The sequence below is a fragment of the Lichenostomus cassidix genome, chromosome W, assembly GCF_008360975.1.
Source record: "Lichenostomus cassidix isolate B80296 chromosome W, HeHo_3.0, whole genome shotgun sequence".
NCBI classification, from domain to species: domain Eukaryota; kingdom Metazoa; phylum Chordata; class Aves; order Passeriformes; family Meliphagidae; genus Lichenostomus; species Lichenostomus cassidix.
The window spans coordinates 8709385-8729654 of NC_139510.1; the positions used below are offsets into that span (position 1 = coordinate 8709385).

The window sequence follows — 20270 nt, forward strand, 5'->3', positions numbered from 1 at the left end:
GAGTAGAGGAAGGAAGTGGGGGTTCCTTCACATGACTGGGAGTTGATAGGATGGCAGGACTAGACTTTTGGCCACAGCTGTTTAGACTAACTCACTGTGGTAGGTTGACCTTGGCTAGATGTCAGTTGCCCACCAAGCCACTCTATCACTCCCCTCCTTAGCTGGATAGGAAAGGGGGGGGAGAAAACAATATGGGAAAAAACCCTCATGGGTCAAGATAAAGGCAGTTTATTAAAGAAAAAGCAAAGGTCGCACACATGCAAGCAATGGAAGAAACCCCAAAGATTTTATTCTCTACTTCCCCATCAGCAAGTGATCTATGGCCTCTTCCCAGGAAGCAGTGCTTCAGCACGCGTAGTAGTTGCTCTGGAAGCCAAACATTGTAAATAACAAATGCCCCCCCCCTTCCTCCTTCTTTTCTTAGCTTTTATATCTGATCAGATGTCATATGGTATGGAATATCCTTTGGTCAGTTTGGGTTAGCTATCCTGGTTATGTCCCCTCTTAAGATCTTGCCCACTCTCAGCCTACTGGTGAGGGGGGCGTAATGTTGGAGAGACACCACTGATGTTGCACCAGCGCTGCTCAGCAGTAGTCAAAATGTTGGTGTGTTTTCAACACCTTTCTGGCTGCCAATGCAAAGCACAGCACTAGGGGGCTGTTATGGGGAAAGTTAGCGCCATCCCAGCCAAACTCATTACGGTGAAAGTGCATGACTGTGAATCCTAAAAGGAAAACTGCATTTTAATCCAGTCTTAATGTCTGTGCTTGATTCCCCATGTGGGTTAGTCCTGAAATCCTGCTTCTTTCCTCAGCATTTTGCACTGGGTACAGCAGATACCTGTCCAATGTACAGTACCTAGCTCTGTTCCCAGTGTACAACTTTAGTGAACCTCATTCAGAAAGATGGAGAGGGACTTTTTACAAGAGCATGGAATGATAGGAAAAGGGGGAATGGGTTCAAATTGAAAGAGAGTAGGTTTAGATTAGATATGAGGAAGAAATTATTGACTGTGAGGGTGGTGAGGCATTGGAACAGGTTGCCCAGGGAAGTTGTGGATGCTCCATCCCTAGTAGTGTTCAAGGCCAAGCTTGATGGGGCCCTGGACAACCTGATCTAGTTGGTGGCATCCCATCCAATGGCAGAGGGGTTGGAACTAGATGATCTTTAAGGTCCTTTCCAACCCAAACCATTCTATGATTTCATGATTCTTAGATACCTAGCTCATGCCCAGCACTGGAGAGACAACCTGTACACCTAGCTCATAGCTGTGTACTCCAGGAGTAATTTGGGTATAAAAGCTCATGCTGTGATTCTGAGAAACATTGTCCCAAGGGAATTCTGTTACCACAACCAAATGTTTCCGGTACCTCAGCACATGATGTAAACAAGTCACATTTATGGAACTTGCTTAGGAACTTGTCATATTTGGCAAACATTGCATGCACAGTAATAATTTTTTGCTGTGTATGCCTTTTCATTGGATCAAATTCACAAGAAGAAAAAACTGCCATAGCTCCAAAGAGTGACTGAATTCATAGTGAACTCAAATGGAGGGAAACTGTCTTATATCAGTGCAGATCTGAGTTTAAAAGCAAGGAATAAAACAAACAGGTTACCTCTGATCGACCCATGCGGTCCAGGTTGGAGATATCATACACGTCTGCTACAGCTGCTGTGTCCACTCCACCAGTGCCACGCTTCTGCAGCCTCAAGTTCTCCAGGATTTTTGGAAACCTGGGATCCTAACAGAAGAAATAGGTTTGTGCATATTGTCTTTTGCCTTGCTTATTGTTATTATCCATGATCTAATACCATCTCCAGAAAGACAGGCAGAGACAGTTTCCTCTGTCTTTGGATTATAGCCTTTCTTGGTGTCTGTCTGCTGAGGAGATTAATATCCATAACAAATATAATAATTTTCATAATACAAGTATGCTCAGTTAGTAATGCATTATGCCTAGGACCTAGCTGTTGCACATCTTGCAAACATCCAATTGCTGTAAACTGTCATTTTTTATTTGTTTCTTTATAAATCACATTAAGACCTGATTTATGTCACTGGCCTTTTAAAAAATTTATGTACCTTGCTAAGCTTTGGCAGCTTTACATGGACTCCAGCACGTAAACCAGTTCCTAGATTCGAAGGACAAGTCAGAATGTATCCAAGACGTTCATTCCACATGAACTCCCAGCCTCGTTCTTTAATTAATCTTTCAACCTATGAAGGCAAAAAAAAAAAAAAGAGAAAGGAAAAAGAAAGAACTGCTTACAAATGTCTCATCTTCTGACACTCGTTTAGATTAAATTCTTTTTACTTTGTATCTATGTTGATTATGAACTTCACTATTTACCAGTGGAGGTGCATACACATATACTCAAGTAAAGTCTGGTTTGGCTCTAGTATGAACCTTTGCATTCATCAGGTATCAAGTTCCTCAGTGAATATTACAAAAATTTCTTCATCATTTTCTAACTACCATTAACTTGAAGGCTCTAGCACTTTATCACACGGCCTTAGCCCATGAAACCATATGGTTACATAATAATTCTGACTTTTTACCTACAGTATAAATGATTTTCTAACCTTGGTGCTTTTAGAGCAAAGTTGCAAAGCACAAGTCCAAACATTTCAAACACTGTGAAGCAAACAAAAGGAGCCAAAGTCTAGTTTTATATTATTTTCAAGATGATTACATGATGCTAGGTGAAGGAAACTTAATTTCTAAATGCTTAAATTTCATAGCCCTGCTTCCACTATGAAAAGACTGCATAGGTCCTCTATAATGATTTTCATTAGTAATTCTAAAACCTAGTTACAAAGGAGACTGAAATCATTATCCTCATAAATATTGCAAAGGTCTATTGACCTTTGAACAAGCCACTATTATGTCCACTCAGATACACTCCTGAGACTTAATTCTGTGACCCAAATACAATTTCAGTTCAGTAAAACCACTGTCAGAAGAGAATCAGATACCTATGCCAGTTCAGGTTCACAAGTCCTCTCCAATATAGGCAAATAATTCCATTCTGCAGAAGGATACAAAATAAGGGACTGTCCTGACATTTGAATATTGTGTGAGGAGACAGAAATTGCTTGTAAGAAACTAGATCTGATTTCCTGCCTCATACACTTGCTCTGGTCACAGTTTCCAAAGCTATCTGACCACTTCATATGGCAAGGCACAGAGGTCCACTTCTCTTGAACAAGAGATAAGCACAGTAGCAGAGGAAAACATGGAAACAATATCCACAAGCTATGTCACTTAGACCACAATCCTGTACATTATTCAGTCTCATGGATATGCCTAAGAAGCATATCAGATCCTAGTGAACCACCCAGATGCCAATGAAGCATGCACTAGGCACTTTTGTTTTTCCATGTTCCCAAACTCACCACATACTCAAAATTTCTTAGAGATGCTCTGAACTTACCTTCAAGGACCACTTCCACAGACAATCATAGACTTATAGAATGGCTTGAGTTGCAAAGGACCTTAAAGATCATCTAGTTCCAATCCCCCCTGCCATGCACAGGGACACCTTTCACTAGACCAGGTTGCCCGGGGCCCCATCCAACCTGGCCTTGAAGACTTTCAGGGATGGGGCATCCACAACTTCCCTGGGCAACCTTTTCCAGTCCCTCATCATCCTCACAGTAAAAAATTTCTTCCTAATATCTAATTTAAACCTACTCTCTTTCAATTTGAACCCATTCCCCCTTTTCCTATCACTCCATGCTCTTGTAAACAGTCTCTCTCCATCTTTCTTGTAGGCTCCCATCAGGAACCAGAAGGCTGCAATTACGTCACCCCCAAAGCCTTCTCTTTTCCAGGCTGAACAATCCCAATTCTCTCAGCCTTTCCTCATAGGAGAGGTTCTCTATCCCTCTAATCATCTTGGTGATCCTCCTCTGGACATGCTCCAACAGGTTGATGTCATTCCTGTTCTGGGGACCTCAGAGCTGGATGCAGTACTCCAGGTGGGGTCTCATGAGAGCATAGTAGAAGGGCAGCATCACCTCCCTTGACCTGCTAGCCACATTTCTTTTGATGCAGCCCAGGTTACAATTGGCTTTCTGGGCTGCAAGCACACATTGCCAGCTCATGTCCAGCCTCTCATTCCACCAGCACCTCCATGGTCTTCTCAGCAGAGCTGGTTTTGATGTGTTCATCCCCCAGCCTGTATTGATACCAGGGGTTGCCCCTACCCAGGTACAGCACCTTGCACTTGGTCTTATTAAACCTCATGAGATTCCCATAGTCTCACTTCTCGAGCTTGTCCAGGTCCCTCTGGATGGCATCCTGTCCTTCAGGCATATCAACCGCACCACTCAACTTGGTGTCATCTGCAAACTTGCTGAGGGTGCATTCGATCCCTTTGTCTATGTTATTGATGAAGGCACTGAATAACACTGGCCCCAATACAGACCCTTGAGGGACACCACTCACCACTGATGTCCATTTGGACTCTGAGCCACTGATCACTACCTTCTGGATGTGACTGTCCAAATAATTTCTTATCTAACAGTCCACTCATCAAATCCATCTCTCTCCCGTTTAGAGAGAAGGATGTGGGGGGGGGACACCATATCAAAGGCTTTAAAGAAGCCCAGATAAATGACATCTGTAGTTCTTTCTTTGTCCACTGATGTAGTCACCCCATCACAGAAGGGCAATAGGTGGGGCAGGCAGGACTTGCCCTTGGTACAGTAGTGCTGGCTGTGTCAAATCACCTCCCTGTCCCCTATGTGCCTTAGCAGAGCTTCTAGGAGGATCTGTTCCATGATCTTCCCAGGCATGAAGGTAAGGCTGACAGGTCAGTTGTTCCCAGGGTCCTTCTTTCTATCCTTTTTAAAGATGGCTATGTTTCCCTTTTTCCAGCCACCTGAGACTTCACCTGACTGACAGGACTTTTAAAATATCATGCAGAGTGGCTTGGCAACTACATCAGCCAATTCCTCCAGGACTCTGGGATGCGTCTCATTGGGTCCCATAGACTTTTGTACATTCAGGTTCCTCAGGTGGTCACGAACCTGATCTTTACTTACAGTGGGAAGCACTTTGCTCCCCAGTCCCCATCCTGCTGTCTATCCACAGGAGAAGTGTAGGAAGAGAGGTTGCCATTGAAGACTGAGGAAAAAAAATTGTTGAGTACCTCAGCCTTCTCCTCATCCATTGTTACCAGTTCACCAGTGTTGTTTATCAGGAAGGGTACACCTTCTTTGACTTTCCTTTTCTGGTTAACATACATGTAGAAGCCATTATAGTTCCCTGCTTTCCCTACTTTGCCATATGGTATTTGTTTGGGTTTTTTTCAGGTGAAGACCTATGCTGGTGGCCTTGAAGCAATATGGGATTGTACAGTTGTATAAGCTATACAGCAGTTGGGGATTTCCTGAGACAGGGGAGTCTAGAAAACCAGAGAAGCTGGAGTGAAAGCTGCTTTGCCAGAGTGAGACTGATGCCTGATGGTTTTTGTCTTTTCTTCTTATACCCTTTTTACACATTTTTATACCCTTTCCCTTTCCTTGTACCTTTCATTCCCTGTACCTTAGCTCTACATGTCTATAACCCTTGTACTCTGATATTTAGCCTAGTTCAGGAGTTCTCTGGGGGGCAAGACCAAACATCCCTACTATCTCAAAACTAGAGGCTCCAACCTTAGATGGAGCCTCCTCTCTGGAACATGTTTTTGTAAACTAGGCTGTAGTCCCACTTGGGGGGGGGGATAATTAGAATAGGGGGACAAATACTTCATTTGTTAAGTTTCTTATTGGGGGATTTTAGGTAGATATGCTAATTTGTAAGGTCCATAAAATTGTATACGCGTTGTACACAGGGTGTGCTCCTTGGAATGTTTTCCACCTTTGATGAGGGGGCACCTAGGATCCTATTAAAACCAAGGTAATACCCTTTTTTCCCTATACTGCTGTGTCTGCCTCTTATTTTTACCACCTTTCAAGGCATCAAGATGAATAAAGCAATTGTTCCAAGGAAAAAGAAAAAAAATTCTTTAGCCATCCAGTGCTGAAGATTGTAATATAAAAGCTAAAATGACATTTTACCTATTTTTCCTACAACTAACAATTCCTACAGCTAACAATTTGTCTTTGTTTCCTTCTTTAACTGTTATTAATGTGGGTTGCTATTTGAACTGGTGTTACTTTATTTTGCTGCTTCTGGAGATATCAGTTCAGTGTTAATCATGCTAATAATGCTGACAACAGCCCAACAATAAACAAACAGGCATAATAAATTCATTGAGTTACTACCTCTTTTAAACCATGGCAAAATCTTTCAAACACCCGTTTCATGTTGCCACCCTTTTCCATGGAGATCACCCTGGTGTGGTCCTCTTCATTAATCCAGACAAGAAATGTCTTGTCATTATTATGCCTGGTTGAGAGAAAAATGAATAGTTTTAAAGCACAAGATAAGCCCTGAAAAATAACTCTCAACATCCTTAGTTTCATTACAGTCTTTCAGGACTGTGAAGAGGTTAAGCACTGCAAAATAACATTGCTCCACACAGTTAAGGACACAGTTAAGCATACCAATGGAATTATGCAGGTTTCTCAAGTCACAGTGAGAAGAGCAGTTTTCTCTGATCACATCATTCTGCCCTGAAGCTGAGCTATGAAGAATGTCTTCAAACATTAACATAGTTGGGATGTACAGCTGCTAAGAGAACAGGTAAAGGGAGAAGCCAAATTCTGCATCTTCAGTCACTATGGATGGTTTTTACTGTTCTTAGAAAATTGTGCAGTAAGAAAAAAAACTAACTGGGGGCACAGCCATATGACCTTAGTTAATTGTATTGTCTTCTAAATCAAATCCCAGTGCCTTTCATATCACTTTATAACACTGAATTGCCACATCAGTCAAATTACATATCTGAGGAAAACAGCTACATGTTGCTTCTGGACACTGCATTAAAGATAGTGGCTTGTCGATTAAGATAATGCCTACAGAGAAGTTATCTACTCTTGTTCCAGACAGATCAGTCATGACTAGGTTTATAAACTGCTAGGTCAAACCTGAGGTCACTTTTCCTTACTTTTCTCCATTTTTCTGTCTTTTGCAACAATCTTTCTACAGAATGTAGGCAGTGATTGATAAGATTAGACTCATACATACAAACAGTAGAATATGACCAAGTTTGAAAGACGTGAAATTTGCAACTTCACTGAGAGCCTAACTTGCAGCCTGCCTTTTACTGCAACTCACTTTTCGCACTTTGACAATGCAAAACTGAACAGGTGCAAGCATCCTGTGGCCTGACATTATAGTTACAGAGAGGTCCAGTTATTTCATTTTCAGTCATGTACAAATATTCAGGATAGGATTTTCCAGAGATTGATGTTGGTCTGACTAAGGTTCTCCTTCAATTAAATGAATATTCCTGTTGCATTAAGGAATGCTGAGTGATACCACAACAAGGAAAAAAAATCTGTTCTATGGCAATACTGCATCATGTTCAGAAGCATATCCAGTATTATTCTGTAAGTTAAACCTGCTTTGTCAGGGAGCATGCACTGTAAAACCTGACAAAATCCTGTGGAAATAATTTCATGGTGATTCACAGACTCTTTCTAAAATCAAACTTTTATCTTGAAATAGAAAAAACATATAAAAAACCCCATAGAAGGACCCGTAATTATGGTGCTACATTGCATTGCTGATATTAATGATTGTTTATGTAGAACCATAGAATAATGGAATTATTTAGGCTGGAAAAGACACTTAAGATCATCAAATCCAACCATTAACCTAACACTGCCAAGTCCACCACTAAACCATGCCCCTAAGTGCCACAGCTACATGTCGTTTAAATACCTCCAGGGATGGTCACTCCATCGCTTCCCTGCACAGTCTGTTCCAACGCTTCACAACCCTTTTGGTGAAGAAATTTCTCGCAATATCAAATCTAAACCTCCCCTGGTGCAACTTGAGGCCCTTTCTTCTTATCCTATTGCTTGTTACCCAGGAGAAGAGGCTGACCCCCCACCTGGCTACAGCCTCCTTTCAGGGAGTTGTAGAGAGTGAGAAGGCCCCCCCGAGTGTCCTTTTCTCCAGACTGAAGAAGTCTGGTTCCCTCAGTCACTTCTCATCTGACTTGTGCTCTAGACCCTTCACCAGCTTTGTTGCCCTTCTCTGGACACACTCCAGCACCTCAATGTCTTTCTTGTAGTGAGGGGCCCAAAACTGGACACAGTACTCGAGGTGTGGCCCCACCAGTGCCAAGTACAGGGGGACAATTACTTCCCTCATCCTGCTAGCCGCGCTATTTCTAATACAAGCTAGGATGCCATTGGCCTTCTCAGCCACCTGGGCACACTTCTGGCTCATATGCAGACAGCTATTGACTAACACTGCCAGGTCCTTTTCTACTGAGCAGCTTTCTAGACACTTCCCCAAGCCTGTGGTGTTTCATGGGGTTGTTGTGACCCAAGTACAGGACCCAGCATTTACCCCAGTTGAACCTCATGTAATTGGCCTCAGCCCATCTATCTAGTCTGTCTAGATCCCTCTGCAGAGCCTTCCTGCCCTCAAGCAGATCAACACTCCTGCCTAACTTGGTGTCATCTGCAAATATATTGAGGGTTCACTCAATGCCCTCATCCAAATCATCAATAAAGATGTTAAACATAATTGGCCCCAATACTGAGCCCTGGGGAACACCACTTGCGACTTTTAACTCCATTCACCACAGCTATTTGGACCCAGCCATCCAGTCAGATTTTTACCCAGCAGAGAGTGAGAGTACACCCATTCAAGCCATGAGCAGCTAGTTTATCCAGGAGAATGCTGTGGGAAACTGTCAAAGGCTGTACTGAAGCACAGCTAAACATCTGCAGCCTTCCCCTCATCCACTAAGTGGATCACCTTGTCATAGAAGAACAGGTTAATCAAGCAGAATCTGCCTTTCCTAAACCCATGCTGGCTGGGCCTGATCCCCTGGTTGTCCTGTACACACCATTTGATGGCACTCATGATGATCTGCTCCATAACCTTCCTGTGCACCAAGGTAATGCTGTCAGGCCTGTAGTTCCCCAGATCATCCTTCTGACCCTTCTTGTAGATGGACTTCACATTTGGTAACTTCCAGTTAACTGAGACCTCCTTGGTTCGGCAGGACTGCTGGTAAATGATTGAAAGTGGCTTGGTGAGTGCTTCCTCCAGCTCCTGCAGTACTGTTGGAAGGATCCCTTTGGGCCCCATTGACTTTTGTATGTCTAAGTAGTGTTGCAGGTTACTGACCATTTCCCCTTGGATTATGGGGCTTCATTCTGCTCCCTGTCTCTGTCTTCCACCTCAGAGGGCTGGGTGCACTGAGAGCAATCGATCTTACTATTAAAGACTGAGGTAATGAAGGCATCAAGTACCTCAGCCTTTTCCTCATCCTTTGTCACCATGTTTTCCCCTCCCATCCAACAAAGGATGGAGATTCTCCTTAGTCCTCCTTTTGTTGTTAATGTATTTATAGAACTATTTTTATTGTCTTTTATGGCAGTTGCCATATTAAGTTCTGGCTGTGCTTCCTGGAATCCTTTGCCCTTCAGGACTGCCTCTCAAGGGACTCTCTCAACCAGGCCCATAAACAGGCCAAAGTCTGCCTTCCAGAAGTCCAAGGTAGCAGTTCTGGTAACCATATTCCTTACTTCTCCAAGAATTGAAAACTCTTATCATTTCATGATTGCTGTGCTCAAAATGGCCTCCAACCATCATATCACCCACAATTCCTTCTCTTTTAGCAAACAAAAAGTCCAGTGGGCATGCCTTCCCTAGTTGGCTCATTCTCCAGCTGTGTCAGGAAGTTTTCTTCCGCACATTCCGGGAACCTTCTAGACTGCTTCCTCTCTGTTCCATTGTATTTCCAGCAGACAAGTGGTAAGTTAAAGTCTCCAAGAGAAAAAAGGATAGTGCATGTGAGACTACTCCCAGATGCTTATAGAATATTTCATCTGCCTCTTCATCCTGGTTGGATGAAGACCACCAGGATATCTGCCTTGTTAGGCTTTTCCCTGGTTCTTACTCATAAACATGCAACCCTTTGATCACCATCGGCAAGCTCTAAACAGTCAAAACACTCCCTAACATACATGGCTACCCCATGGCCTCTCCTTCCTTGCCTATCCCTTCTGAAGAGTTTATAGCTATCCATTGCAGCACTCCAGTTCTATGAGTCATCCCACCATATTTTCATGACTGCAATTATATCATAGTTTTTCAGCTGTGCAATGACTTCCAGATCCTCCTGTTTCTTGCCCATGCTGCAGGCATTGGTGTAGATGCACTTCAGTTGGGATATTGATCCTTCCACCTTTGTTGTGGGAGAAGCCCTAATTCCTTTGTGACTGTTATCAAGCTCTTCTGTGGTTTCTAATACTTCAACAATCCTTGCATCATTTCTGTGCCTTTGCCTATAAGAATATAAAGGTCCTATTTTTTTTTCAATTAATCATTAAAACACTACAAAAATATTTAAAAACAAACTGAACATGCTGTGAGTACCAGTGCAGAGTTACTGTGGGGTTAGGAGAAGCAAGAAGACTTGTAATACATTTTTTTAAACATGACACAAGCTTCTATGTATCACACAACATACCAGATTCCTCTGGCATCTGGCCAGTCACGTGCCATCCCAGCACATGTTAGCAAAGGGGACACTGGCTTATCAAAGAGAAAATGATCCTGGACACAAAAACGGGACCAGAAAGAGAAATAAAACCAGAGAAAGATACAAAATAAAATTTAAGTTTATTAAGGGAAGCAGTATAACCCTGTCTTATGTAATTAATATGAAGGTAATCAATACAATTAAATTAAATAGCATGGCTTGTGAACCTAATTCCTTCCTGACTTAAAGTATAACGTTGATAACACACTGATGTTTTGGTTGTTGCTCAGCAGTGCTTACTCTAATTCAAGGAATTCTCAGTTAACCATGGTCTGCCAATGAGGAGGTGTACAAAAGCTAGGAGAGAGCATGACCCAGACAGCTGACCCAAACTGGCCAAAGGGATATTCCATACCATAGAATATCATGCTCATTATATAAACTAAGGGGACTTGGAGCAGCTGAGGAGTGGCTGCATGGTACTTAGTTGCCAGCTGGGGTTAAACCACAACAGACTTATCTTGGGTTAAGATAATGGAAGATCTGAAAAGACCATGTTAAAACAAGTTTGTTTTAAGCATTCATTGTATTGGTTTAGTAGCTGCTGGTCACAATGTTGATTCATTTGCTCTCAGAGCTGTTGTGCTTTTTCTCGGGTTTTTTTACATATGCCTTACTTGCTGTATGTGTTCCCTGTGGATATTTATTGTCCTTGGGACCTGGGCTCAGATTATGATTGTAGTGGACTTTATAGTATTGGCTTATGATATAGTAGACTTGCTGATGGTGAAACTAAGGTGATCCATGCACTCAGCATTGCCACCACCTCTGTACTTTGGGGGCTATTGAAATACTAAGGCCTGAACAACAGGGCCTGAGCCAAAGTTGACCTCTAGATGAACCTTCCAACCAAATGTTTTATGTATCCACTCATTAACAAAGTATTATTAGCAATATGATAAATGCATCTGTTAATTTGCGAAACATGTATTAGCCTTTCCGTATTTAGAAACTGGACAAGGCCACATCTGGCCATGTCTGGGGGTGTAGGATCAAAGACAACTCCCTTGGTTCCTCCTTGAGGCCTGGCCAGGCTTTGGGAGAAACCCAAAAGGAGAATGAAACCAGATGTTTCCACACTAGAAGTAATAGTAGCTTGTTTATTCAACAATATAAAAGCTGGGCTACTCTCACAGTGAAATTGGAAGCCTCTTTGCCTGTAGGTGGATACACCTGTAGGATTTCCCAGTTACCAGGAGTGGTTCTGCAGTCCTTTGCTGTGATAGTGGCTTCCCCCAGCTGTTGTGCAGATCTGGATGAAGTGGTAAAGTATTGGGGTAACTGGTGATGTATCTTAATCACTATAGGCATTCTTTTGTAGTAATGATTAGATGTATTGCTTAGCTTATCCTTTGTAATTCTTTGCAGTTTTGTATTATAGTAAATTACACTATTCCTTAAGTTGGTGTCAGTGTCTTTGGTACTGACCCTGCCCACCGTCAAAACAGCTATCTACTGGGAACTATTAATAATTACATCTTTTTCTCTCCCAGAGAGCCAACCTATGGGGGAGATACCTTCCTTCCTACCTTCCTTCCTTCCTTTCTTCTCCAGGCTGATTACAGTAGCATTTGAGAACTTTAAAGATTTCGAATATCCTTTGCATACCCTTGAAACCAACCTGATCTATGTGGTAGGAGCCAGCATATTGCTGAATATGGTTCAGGTCTTGTTTAATGTTAAACAGCTATTTAAGAATATCACCCAGACATCTGTCTCAAGGATGGATAGTTATGAATGGCAGGGGGTGTGTGGGATAGTATGGGCAAGTACCTAGGACAGTGACCACCTCCAACATTTTGGAACCCCTGAACATGTGCAGAATCCTGAAAAACTAGTAAAATATTAGGAAGAAGGATGTCGCTGTTGAGCAGCTAGCAGAGTAATGAATGCATCGGTTCTCAGTGGCAAGAAGGAATGACCTTTATTGTTTTGATTTCATCACATTTATAGAGTTCTCAAAAGTCACCCAGATTGGTCAGTCAGAAGCCTTCCCCCAGGCCTGATTGGCCAGGCCTGCACTGCCCAAGTTCTGGGACACTGTTCCAAAAACATCCAAACTTTATCTTTATTTACAAAACACAAGAAAACTTCTCATGGGAAAAACTGTGCTAGCCACAGAAGTATGCTGTCACTCTGGCAATTCCAGAGAGACACAAATCACTGCAACCTGTTGGGGCCTGGCTAATGCCTACAGAGCCCTGTTCTACACTGCTCAGTACCCTCAGGGGGAAGAGAAGGTCTCTGGATCTGACAACAAAATTACAGGCTCTGAGGCTACTACAACCCAATGATAGACATTGTGGCTACTTGAACCCCGGTGACAGGTCCTGTGCTTACTCCAATCCCTGTGACAGACACTGCCACTGAACCAGAGAACCAACCTGTGCTGGTATGAGTCACCCCTATACACAAGAAGAAATAGACATGAAAGACATCTCATTTAGTAAAGGAGGACACATGCAAAAGCCTGACATGTAATATGGAGTTATACTTACGTCAATAAGCTGCTGCTGATCCTTCTCAGACATATTTGTCAAGCTATAGTACTTTCCAGAAAGATCTCCTTTCAGCCCAGCTAGAGCAGTGACTACAACATTTTCCACTTCTCTTCTCTCTGCCCTGGTACAAGCTGGAGGAAGGCTGAGACCCCGGATGCTACGACCAGTACGTACTCGTGATGAGAGGACATATCGCTCATCAAATTGACCATGGGTGATCTGAAGGAAGAATGTTTTTTAATTTACATACAGTCGCCCATTTTGTACACCACCATTTAAAAATCCCATCATACAAAAATGGGTTATCTTTCTGCCCAGGAATCATGACCTCTTCTAGACATCACAGAACATTAGGAATCCCTCAGTGTTTCAAATACTAAGGGTTTTTTTAGGAACTCCTAAGTTCTTTTGCTGACTGAATGTGGCAAAGTAACCAGCTGATCCTTCTTAGCTCCAGCGTGGAATATGAAAAGATCTGAGTGGCTTTTGGAAATATGGATATGAACATAGAAAGAAGGCCAGGTATGGAAGTTCTTTTGAAAGGAGAAAGCCCAAGATGATACTAATCAGTGCTGTTATTGAACTATTAAGGAAATACTAAGCAATGGCTAAGACTTGACTATGTGTGTGCAGGAGAAGGGGAATGCTTTCTCTCCGATCCTTAAATACATGGTTAACTCTAGCTCATGAACAGGCTCACAGTGCCATTAGGCAGACACCCAAATATTTTGTACCAGCTGAGATCAATCCCTCTGTTAAGAACAAGGTAGGAATGCAACTAGTTTGCTGTTAGGGCCACGAGTGCACCAAGGATCTTTGCAAACCTCTTTCACCCTCTCTCCACTGGGTTTTATTCAGCTCTGATATTGCACACTTGTGTAACCATGGATCCAACAACTTTGAAAATAGCTGTCTGAAAAAGATTTCTGAGAAGTTTCGTATAATAAGCTGCATATAATTTAAGGCACCTTCAGTCCTTGTCTGAGCTACTTTGTAAGTATGCCTGTGCCTGCCCTTGTACCTTGTTTATCCTGACCCTGCCTTGCTGACCTGACCTCAGACTTGTCTTGTCACTATGGGCTTTTCTGTCAATCACTGGCCTGTTGGCTGAACCTGGTTACTGTAACTAGACCTGTTCACCTGTTCTCTTCTTGCTTGGGTACTGTGGAAATGTGCCCTTGGTGGGCCTGCTGTTTTGCCTGTCTTGCTATCACTCTTGGCTCCTGGCTTGCTCCTTTTGCACAGTCTCATACCTCTGACACTTCTGCATAATGTCAGGGTGTAATTGAATAAAGTAGTCAGGTGAAAGTGGTCCAGTAAAGAGAAGAAATTAGAAGAAAAGAATAAGGAAGAGAAAGAAAGGCCATGTAGATGCTAGCTTGGTTTGTCCTTTGTCAGATGTTGAAAACCCCAGCAAATCTAAGCAGTAAACTAACAGGCTTGCAATAAGGACAGAACCAGAGCTTGCTTCACTTAGATATACTCCCTGTGGGATGTGCCATTTCAGTAAATTGTGGCATTCCAGTTTTTTTAGCCAGTTTCCTCAATTTCTTTGGAGTTAGATCAAGGGGGAAAATGTACCATTATATGCAATATCATCATTGTAAGCAGCAGCATTGAATCTTTATTTCCTCATCATTTTTATTTAAATCCTACCTTGGATGCATCCAGGTCTGTGTGATGCTTCATTGTGCATGGATCATAGCCATTATGTCTCACTTTAATGACAGGGTCAAAAATCTCAGCAAATACCTATGGTGTAAAGAGAATCTACAAAAAGTCTTCACAATCATAGAAACACTTTATTGCACTAACTTCAGTCACAAGGGAAATCCCTTGGTACAGGCTCCTGGATGATAGCCATGGATGTCAGCAAGTGCTAACGGGGTAAATATAAAAGGAAGGGTCATATGTGGGTTGTATCTGAAAATTTGTCTCTGAAAAAATTACCTCTCAAAATCTATTTTTAATAGAGCTATTGTTTATGTCACAGAGAGTAACTGCCAGTAGTTTGCCATGAATTTTGTAATTGCTCTGAGTTTCTCCTGTACATCTTAGAAGCAGAACATGGAATTTCACCCTCTGTCTCCTAACAATAAATTGGGAGATGATTGGTGGTGGGTTTCAGTCATTTTGACCTAAACAGCACTCTATAGTGGTTGCTCATCTTCATAAAAAAATTGCACCTTGCTTTAGTTACAAGCTTATTCTAGTTACCACAGATAGGTACTGTATGTGGTGGCAACCAGAATAAATTTCAGGATTTATTAGCAACTAAAATACACATTCAGTCACCGGGCAGCTTATGCCCTGTTCTTAGGTCATATGAGAATACCTGTCCTCACTGCCATTGACTACTGGTCCTAGTTAGAACCATTTAGCACAGGTATGTCAACGCTGATCACAATCACACCTTCATTCTCTTGTGCAGCAATAACTCTAGCAGAGCTTTTCAAGGCAGTCACCATGTCTAAATAAGTAAAACAAATCACAGAAGCTGGTAGTCCCAGAATACCAGATGTCTTCTTCCATGTTGAGCAGCCTAGCATTTGGGATACTCTTAAGAGATTATGTAATAATATACTATTGTATGGTCGACTGAAGGAAGCAGACCACAGAGGTCAATAAAAATAAGGATTTTTTTCTTTTTTATATACTAATACTGTCTTTGGCTTTTGTCATGGTCCACCAGTTATGGCTTAAAGATGCCCAGCACTTCACAGAAGCCATTTTCTTTTCAGTTCTGCCTCAGTTGTTTTACAGTGTAATTTCCATATTACCTTTATTTTGATTTCTCTTGTTGTTTTTCCATAAAATATGTTTAGTATTAGGAAAGAGAGCAGCTATTGAAGGCAAATAGAAGATTGCTCCCAAGCAACCATATTTTATTGACTTTGACTGCAGTAGAGAGGGCTCCTTTAGCAATGCCTCGTATTCACTGCATTTCCTAAAGTAGAATAGCATTCAAATCCTCATAAAGAGTAGGGAAAATGTACATGATCTGCCCCATATATATTCTCTGGGACACAATTTTTCTTAGGAGTCTATATTCTACTTAAGAATCTGTGTTCATATAATGAGCTCTTATGAACTATACCATACAAACTGAAAAAAATATGATAGCATTGTGAAAAATACTTTACCTCATAGGATTCTTCATCACCTGCAACCATGCCCACAGTTTTAATGAAAGGATGGCCAGGATTGTCAACCCCGGTTTGGATACACTGGTCTAGGGTGTAGCCATTGGGAGTCATCTTGTCCCGTAGCCTGGCATAAATTGCTGGCGTGAGGCATTCAGCCATGCAGTTGTTATGTTTGCGGAGATCAGGATAGTCTGCACTGAAGAGAAAAAAACATCATAAGCACTTAATACAATATTTTTAAATAGTAATCCTTGCTAGTTTAAGAAACTACTTAAGCAACCAAGAAATATGGAATACACAGCATAGCTGAAAAATATAATTAGTTCTTGGTTTATACATATATTCAGTTTATGTGACAAGATTTTTCTAGTGGAGGCGCTGCAGGAATGGCTTCTATGAGAAGAAATCAGGGGCTGCCTCCATGTTCAAACAGAGAGAGTTTCAGTGGACTCCAAAATGGACCCCACCACTGGCCAAGGCTGTGCCAATCAGTGAAGCTGGTGGCGCTTCTATGATAACATATTTAAGAAAGGGTAAAAGACACTGCATAGCAGGTGTTGAGAGAGAGAAGTAAGAAAAAATGTGAGAAAAACAACCCTGTAGACACCAAGGTCAGTGAAGAAGGAGGGAAAGGTGCCAGAGCAGAGATTCCCCTGCAGCCCGTGGTGAAGACCATGATGAGGCAGGCTGAACCCCTGCAGCCCATGAAAGATCCTATGCCAGAGAAGAATGATGTGCCCTGAAGGAAGCTGCAGCCCATGGTGAGCCAATGATAGAGCAGGTTCCTGGCAGGAACTGTGGCACATGGAGACTAGACCACGCAGGAGCAGGTTTTCTGGCAGGAACTGTGGTCTGTGGAGGATCCATGCAGGAGCAGTTCTTGAAGAACTGCAGTTTGTTTTTGGGAAGGATTCACATTGAACTTCATGAAGGACTGTATCCTGTGGGAGGAAACCCATTCTGGATCAGGGGAACAGTGTGAGGAGGAAGGAGTGGCAGAGACAAAGTGTTATGAGCTGATCAAAACCCCCATTCCCCATTCCCATCTATGCTGCTTGGGGAGGAGGAGGTAGAAGAGTTAGGAGTGAAGTCGAGCCTAGGAAGAAGTGGGATGTGGGCGACAGGTGATTTTAGTTTTGTTTTTATTTCTCAATATCCTACTCTGTTATAATTGATTGGCAATTTGTTAAATTATTCTTCCCCAAGTCAAGTCTGTTTTGCCTATGATGGTAATTGGTGAGCAATCTCTTTGTTCTTATCTCTACCCATGAGGATTTTCATCTTATTTTCTCCCCCTGTCTTGCTGGTGAGGGGGAGTAAGAGAGTGGCTGTATGGGCGTATGGCAGCCAGAAAAGGATAACCCGTCACAATACATTGCACTGGAACTTAGGAAGGGAGAAATATTGAAGTCACACAAAGTACTCCACACTGCACTGCTGGGCAACCCCACTAACAGACAATAGCAGCTTTCTGTTACTTGGAGCAACCAGAAAAATGAATCCTTGAAAATGTATTAAAGCCTATTAAATCTCTGCTAAGGCACTTATAAAGAATTAAAAGTGCTCTAACATTGTTTTGTTCAAGTAGGAAATTAATTAAGTTTAACTGGATAAGAGCTCTCATTCTGAACTGAGATATTCTTGCAGCTTTGTGGACATCAGTGTAACTGTCTGATCTATATCTGTGGCAAGCACAGACTCTTTCCCATGGGAATTTTCTCTTCTTCCTGTGTTTTTTATAAAGATAAAGTTTGGATGTTATTGAAACAGTCTCTGGAAAGATAGGCAGTTCAAGCCTGGCCAATCGGCTTAGGGGGAGGTTTTGAGTTGACCCAATCTGGACGATCTTTGAAAGTCTATATAAGTTTTAGAATTAAATAATAAAATCAGAATTTTTGCCACATTTGATCGGCCTGGTTCCTGCGCTCCGCTAGCGGTTCAACAGCGACATATATCAGCTGGGAGTCTAGTTTACAATATTTGGGATTGTTTTAATGTTTTTATTTACCAAAAGCTGTACAGTATAATAAAGCAGAGAAAATGAAGATATTATGCTTTAGGAAAGCATTTCTGTGAGTCAGATCCCATTTACCTTGTTTTGATAGCACTTTGCTTTATGTACAACCCCATTACTTTTATAAGAGTTTATTTGAATTAAGATACTATTTGCCACAGGGGAAAAAAAGTCTGTCAAAGCCTGGTCTTTTTTTTTTTTTTGGGGTGTTTTGTTATGTTTTGTTTTTTTCACAAATATGGCAAGCAAAGTCAACTTACATATTTATAGTTAGTTTTTAATTATCAACCAACTAGGTTTTAAACAGAATTAGGAATATTTCAAGTACAATAGTTATATAAGACATTTCTTTACTACTTGCATAATTAAAATACTTTTGTGCTTCCTAATATTAGAACCTATGCAATCAGACAGTCCAATAGACACTGAAAGCATCCAAGAGCTGACAAGATTAAATAAGGTCTGATTTAGTGCTTTGCCTAAAAATGGAACCATTTTTCAGGCTTATAATTGTTTGGCAATGATTTTGTAAGTATGTTGACATGACCTAACATCCCTATTTTCTGCCCTTGAAGGCTATTGTCAGTGCTATCTAAAACTGGGGTTATTAATAAAGGGTGCTGGGTTTTAGGTTGACAGTTAACAATCCATATACGGACACATAGATGGTGTGTTTGAGTGAGGGAATGGGTACTCTGCAGCTTTGATGGAGATCTTCCTCCCCCAAAGAATTAAATGCTATGCCCAGCCCAGTTAGCTGGGCCCTATGCTCAGCTGACTACTTAACCCAAAGGGCTTACCTTGGAGGGAAGAGTTTTCGTTTTTCTTGAACAGTAGCCTTAACATTTTGCTTATTGAAGAGGTACCCAGCAGTTAGGATCCCCATGCCTGCTGCTGCAAAGGATGCAGCAGTTGCACGGCCAGCCAGGAGACGACAGAATGTGCTAGCCATTTGTCTTGGAAGGATACAATTTCTAAAAGAGAAGACAACCTGAAATCAACACAGAAGACCTCATGCGATGCAAATGAAGAATAAACCCTCATTTTTAACTGTAGTCCAATAAATGAAGCAATTAATTTTTGTTATTGGTTTGCATTGGAACAGTGCATTAAGAAAAATGGTTAGAATTTACTGTATTTCTATATATATACACCTCTGGTAGACTTGGAAATCAATTGATTTTTAGTGCTATATTGAGCACACAATTCTAAACCAAACACCCAGAATATTTTAATTGTTTTAATGATTTAGGGCCATAATTGAATGCTTTGGCTTGCTTCATAGCAAAAATGCATTACACAGAGATGTCTTTCCACTGACCAAAAAGATGCAATATTAGAGTAAGAAATGGCAGACAAAAGTATTTAAAGTGAAAGGAGGATTTTGGTGAAAGAGGTAAGAGGAAAGGAGGTTGAAATCATATGGAGGTTATGAATATTTCATGGTATAATCAATTATATAATGCTGATTGTACATTGCATGGATTTCTGGCATGGAGTGGGATAAGGCATCCTGCAAAGTCAGAAGTATGAGTTCTATATTTTTATTGAAAATGTTTCCAGGTGACTCTGCTGTAAGTGGCTGTCCAGTCAGAAAAGTCAGATGTGGCAGGATATGGCATTAGGTAGGCGTTAAGTTTCAGTGTATTCACCTACAGAAACTCATGTGCCTTATCACACTAGCCTGACCTGTTAAACACTTTGTGCTTTTTTCCCATATGAACAAAGTTGAAGTAGGCCAGAACTCATCAGCCTGAAAAAGAGACAGTTTGGAGGAGGAATATGGTAAGGACCTACGAATCTTGAGTGGCATGGGAAACATGGATAGAGATCAACTCTTCATTGCCTTTTCCAATATAAGAATACAGTCCATTAAAGGCAATTAGTGGGAGCAACATTCAAAACAAAGGTAGGTGAATTTC

At 41.6% G+C, this 20270-nt stretch overlaps 1 protein-coding gene across 3 annotated transcripts in view; it reads right to left on the minus strand.

The window, feature by feature from the left end:
• LOC146425453 (creatine kinase S-type, mitochondrial) overlaps nucleotides 1–20270 on the minus strand; it is a 40755-nt gene that overhangs the window by 1442 nt on the left and 19043 nt on the right. Inside the window, exons 2-9 of one of the 3 annotated variants that reach the window (XM_085041660.1) lie at nucleotides 19149–19339; nucleotides 16332–16530; nucleotides 14845–14940; nucleotides 13186–13407; nucleotides 10616–10701; nucleotides 6279–6402; nucleotides 2088–2222; nucleotides 1621–1746 (exon numbers count right to left, since the gene is read on the minus strand). In XM_085041660.1, coding sequence (XP_084897786.1) covers nucleotides 1621–1746; nucleotides 2088–2222; nucleotides 6279–6402; nucleotides 10616–10701; nucleotides 13186–13407; nucleotides 14845–14940; nucleotides 16332–16530; nucleotides 19149–19300 — 1140 coding nt within the window. In that variant the 5' untranslated portion in view covers nucleotides 19301–19339. The remainder of the gene's footprint in view (nucleotides 1–1620; nucleotides 1747–2087; nucleotides 2223–6278; nucleotides 6403–10615; nucleotides 10702–13185; nucleotides 13408–14844; nucleotides 14941–16331; nucleotides 16531–19148; nucleotides 19340–20270) is intronic. The other 2 variants (XM_085041658.1, XM_085041661.1) reach the window with 2 other exon arrangements.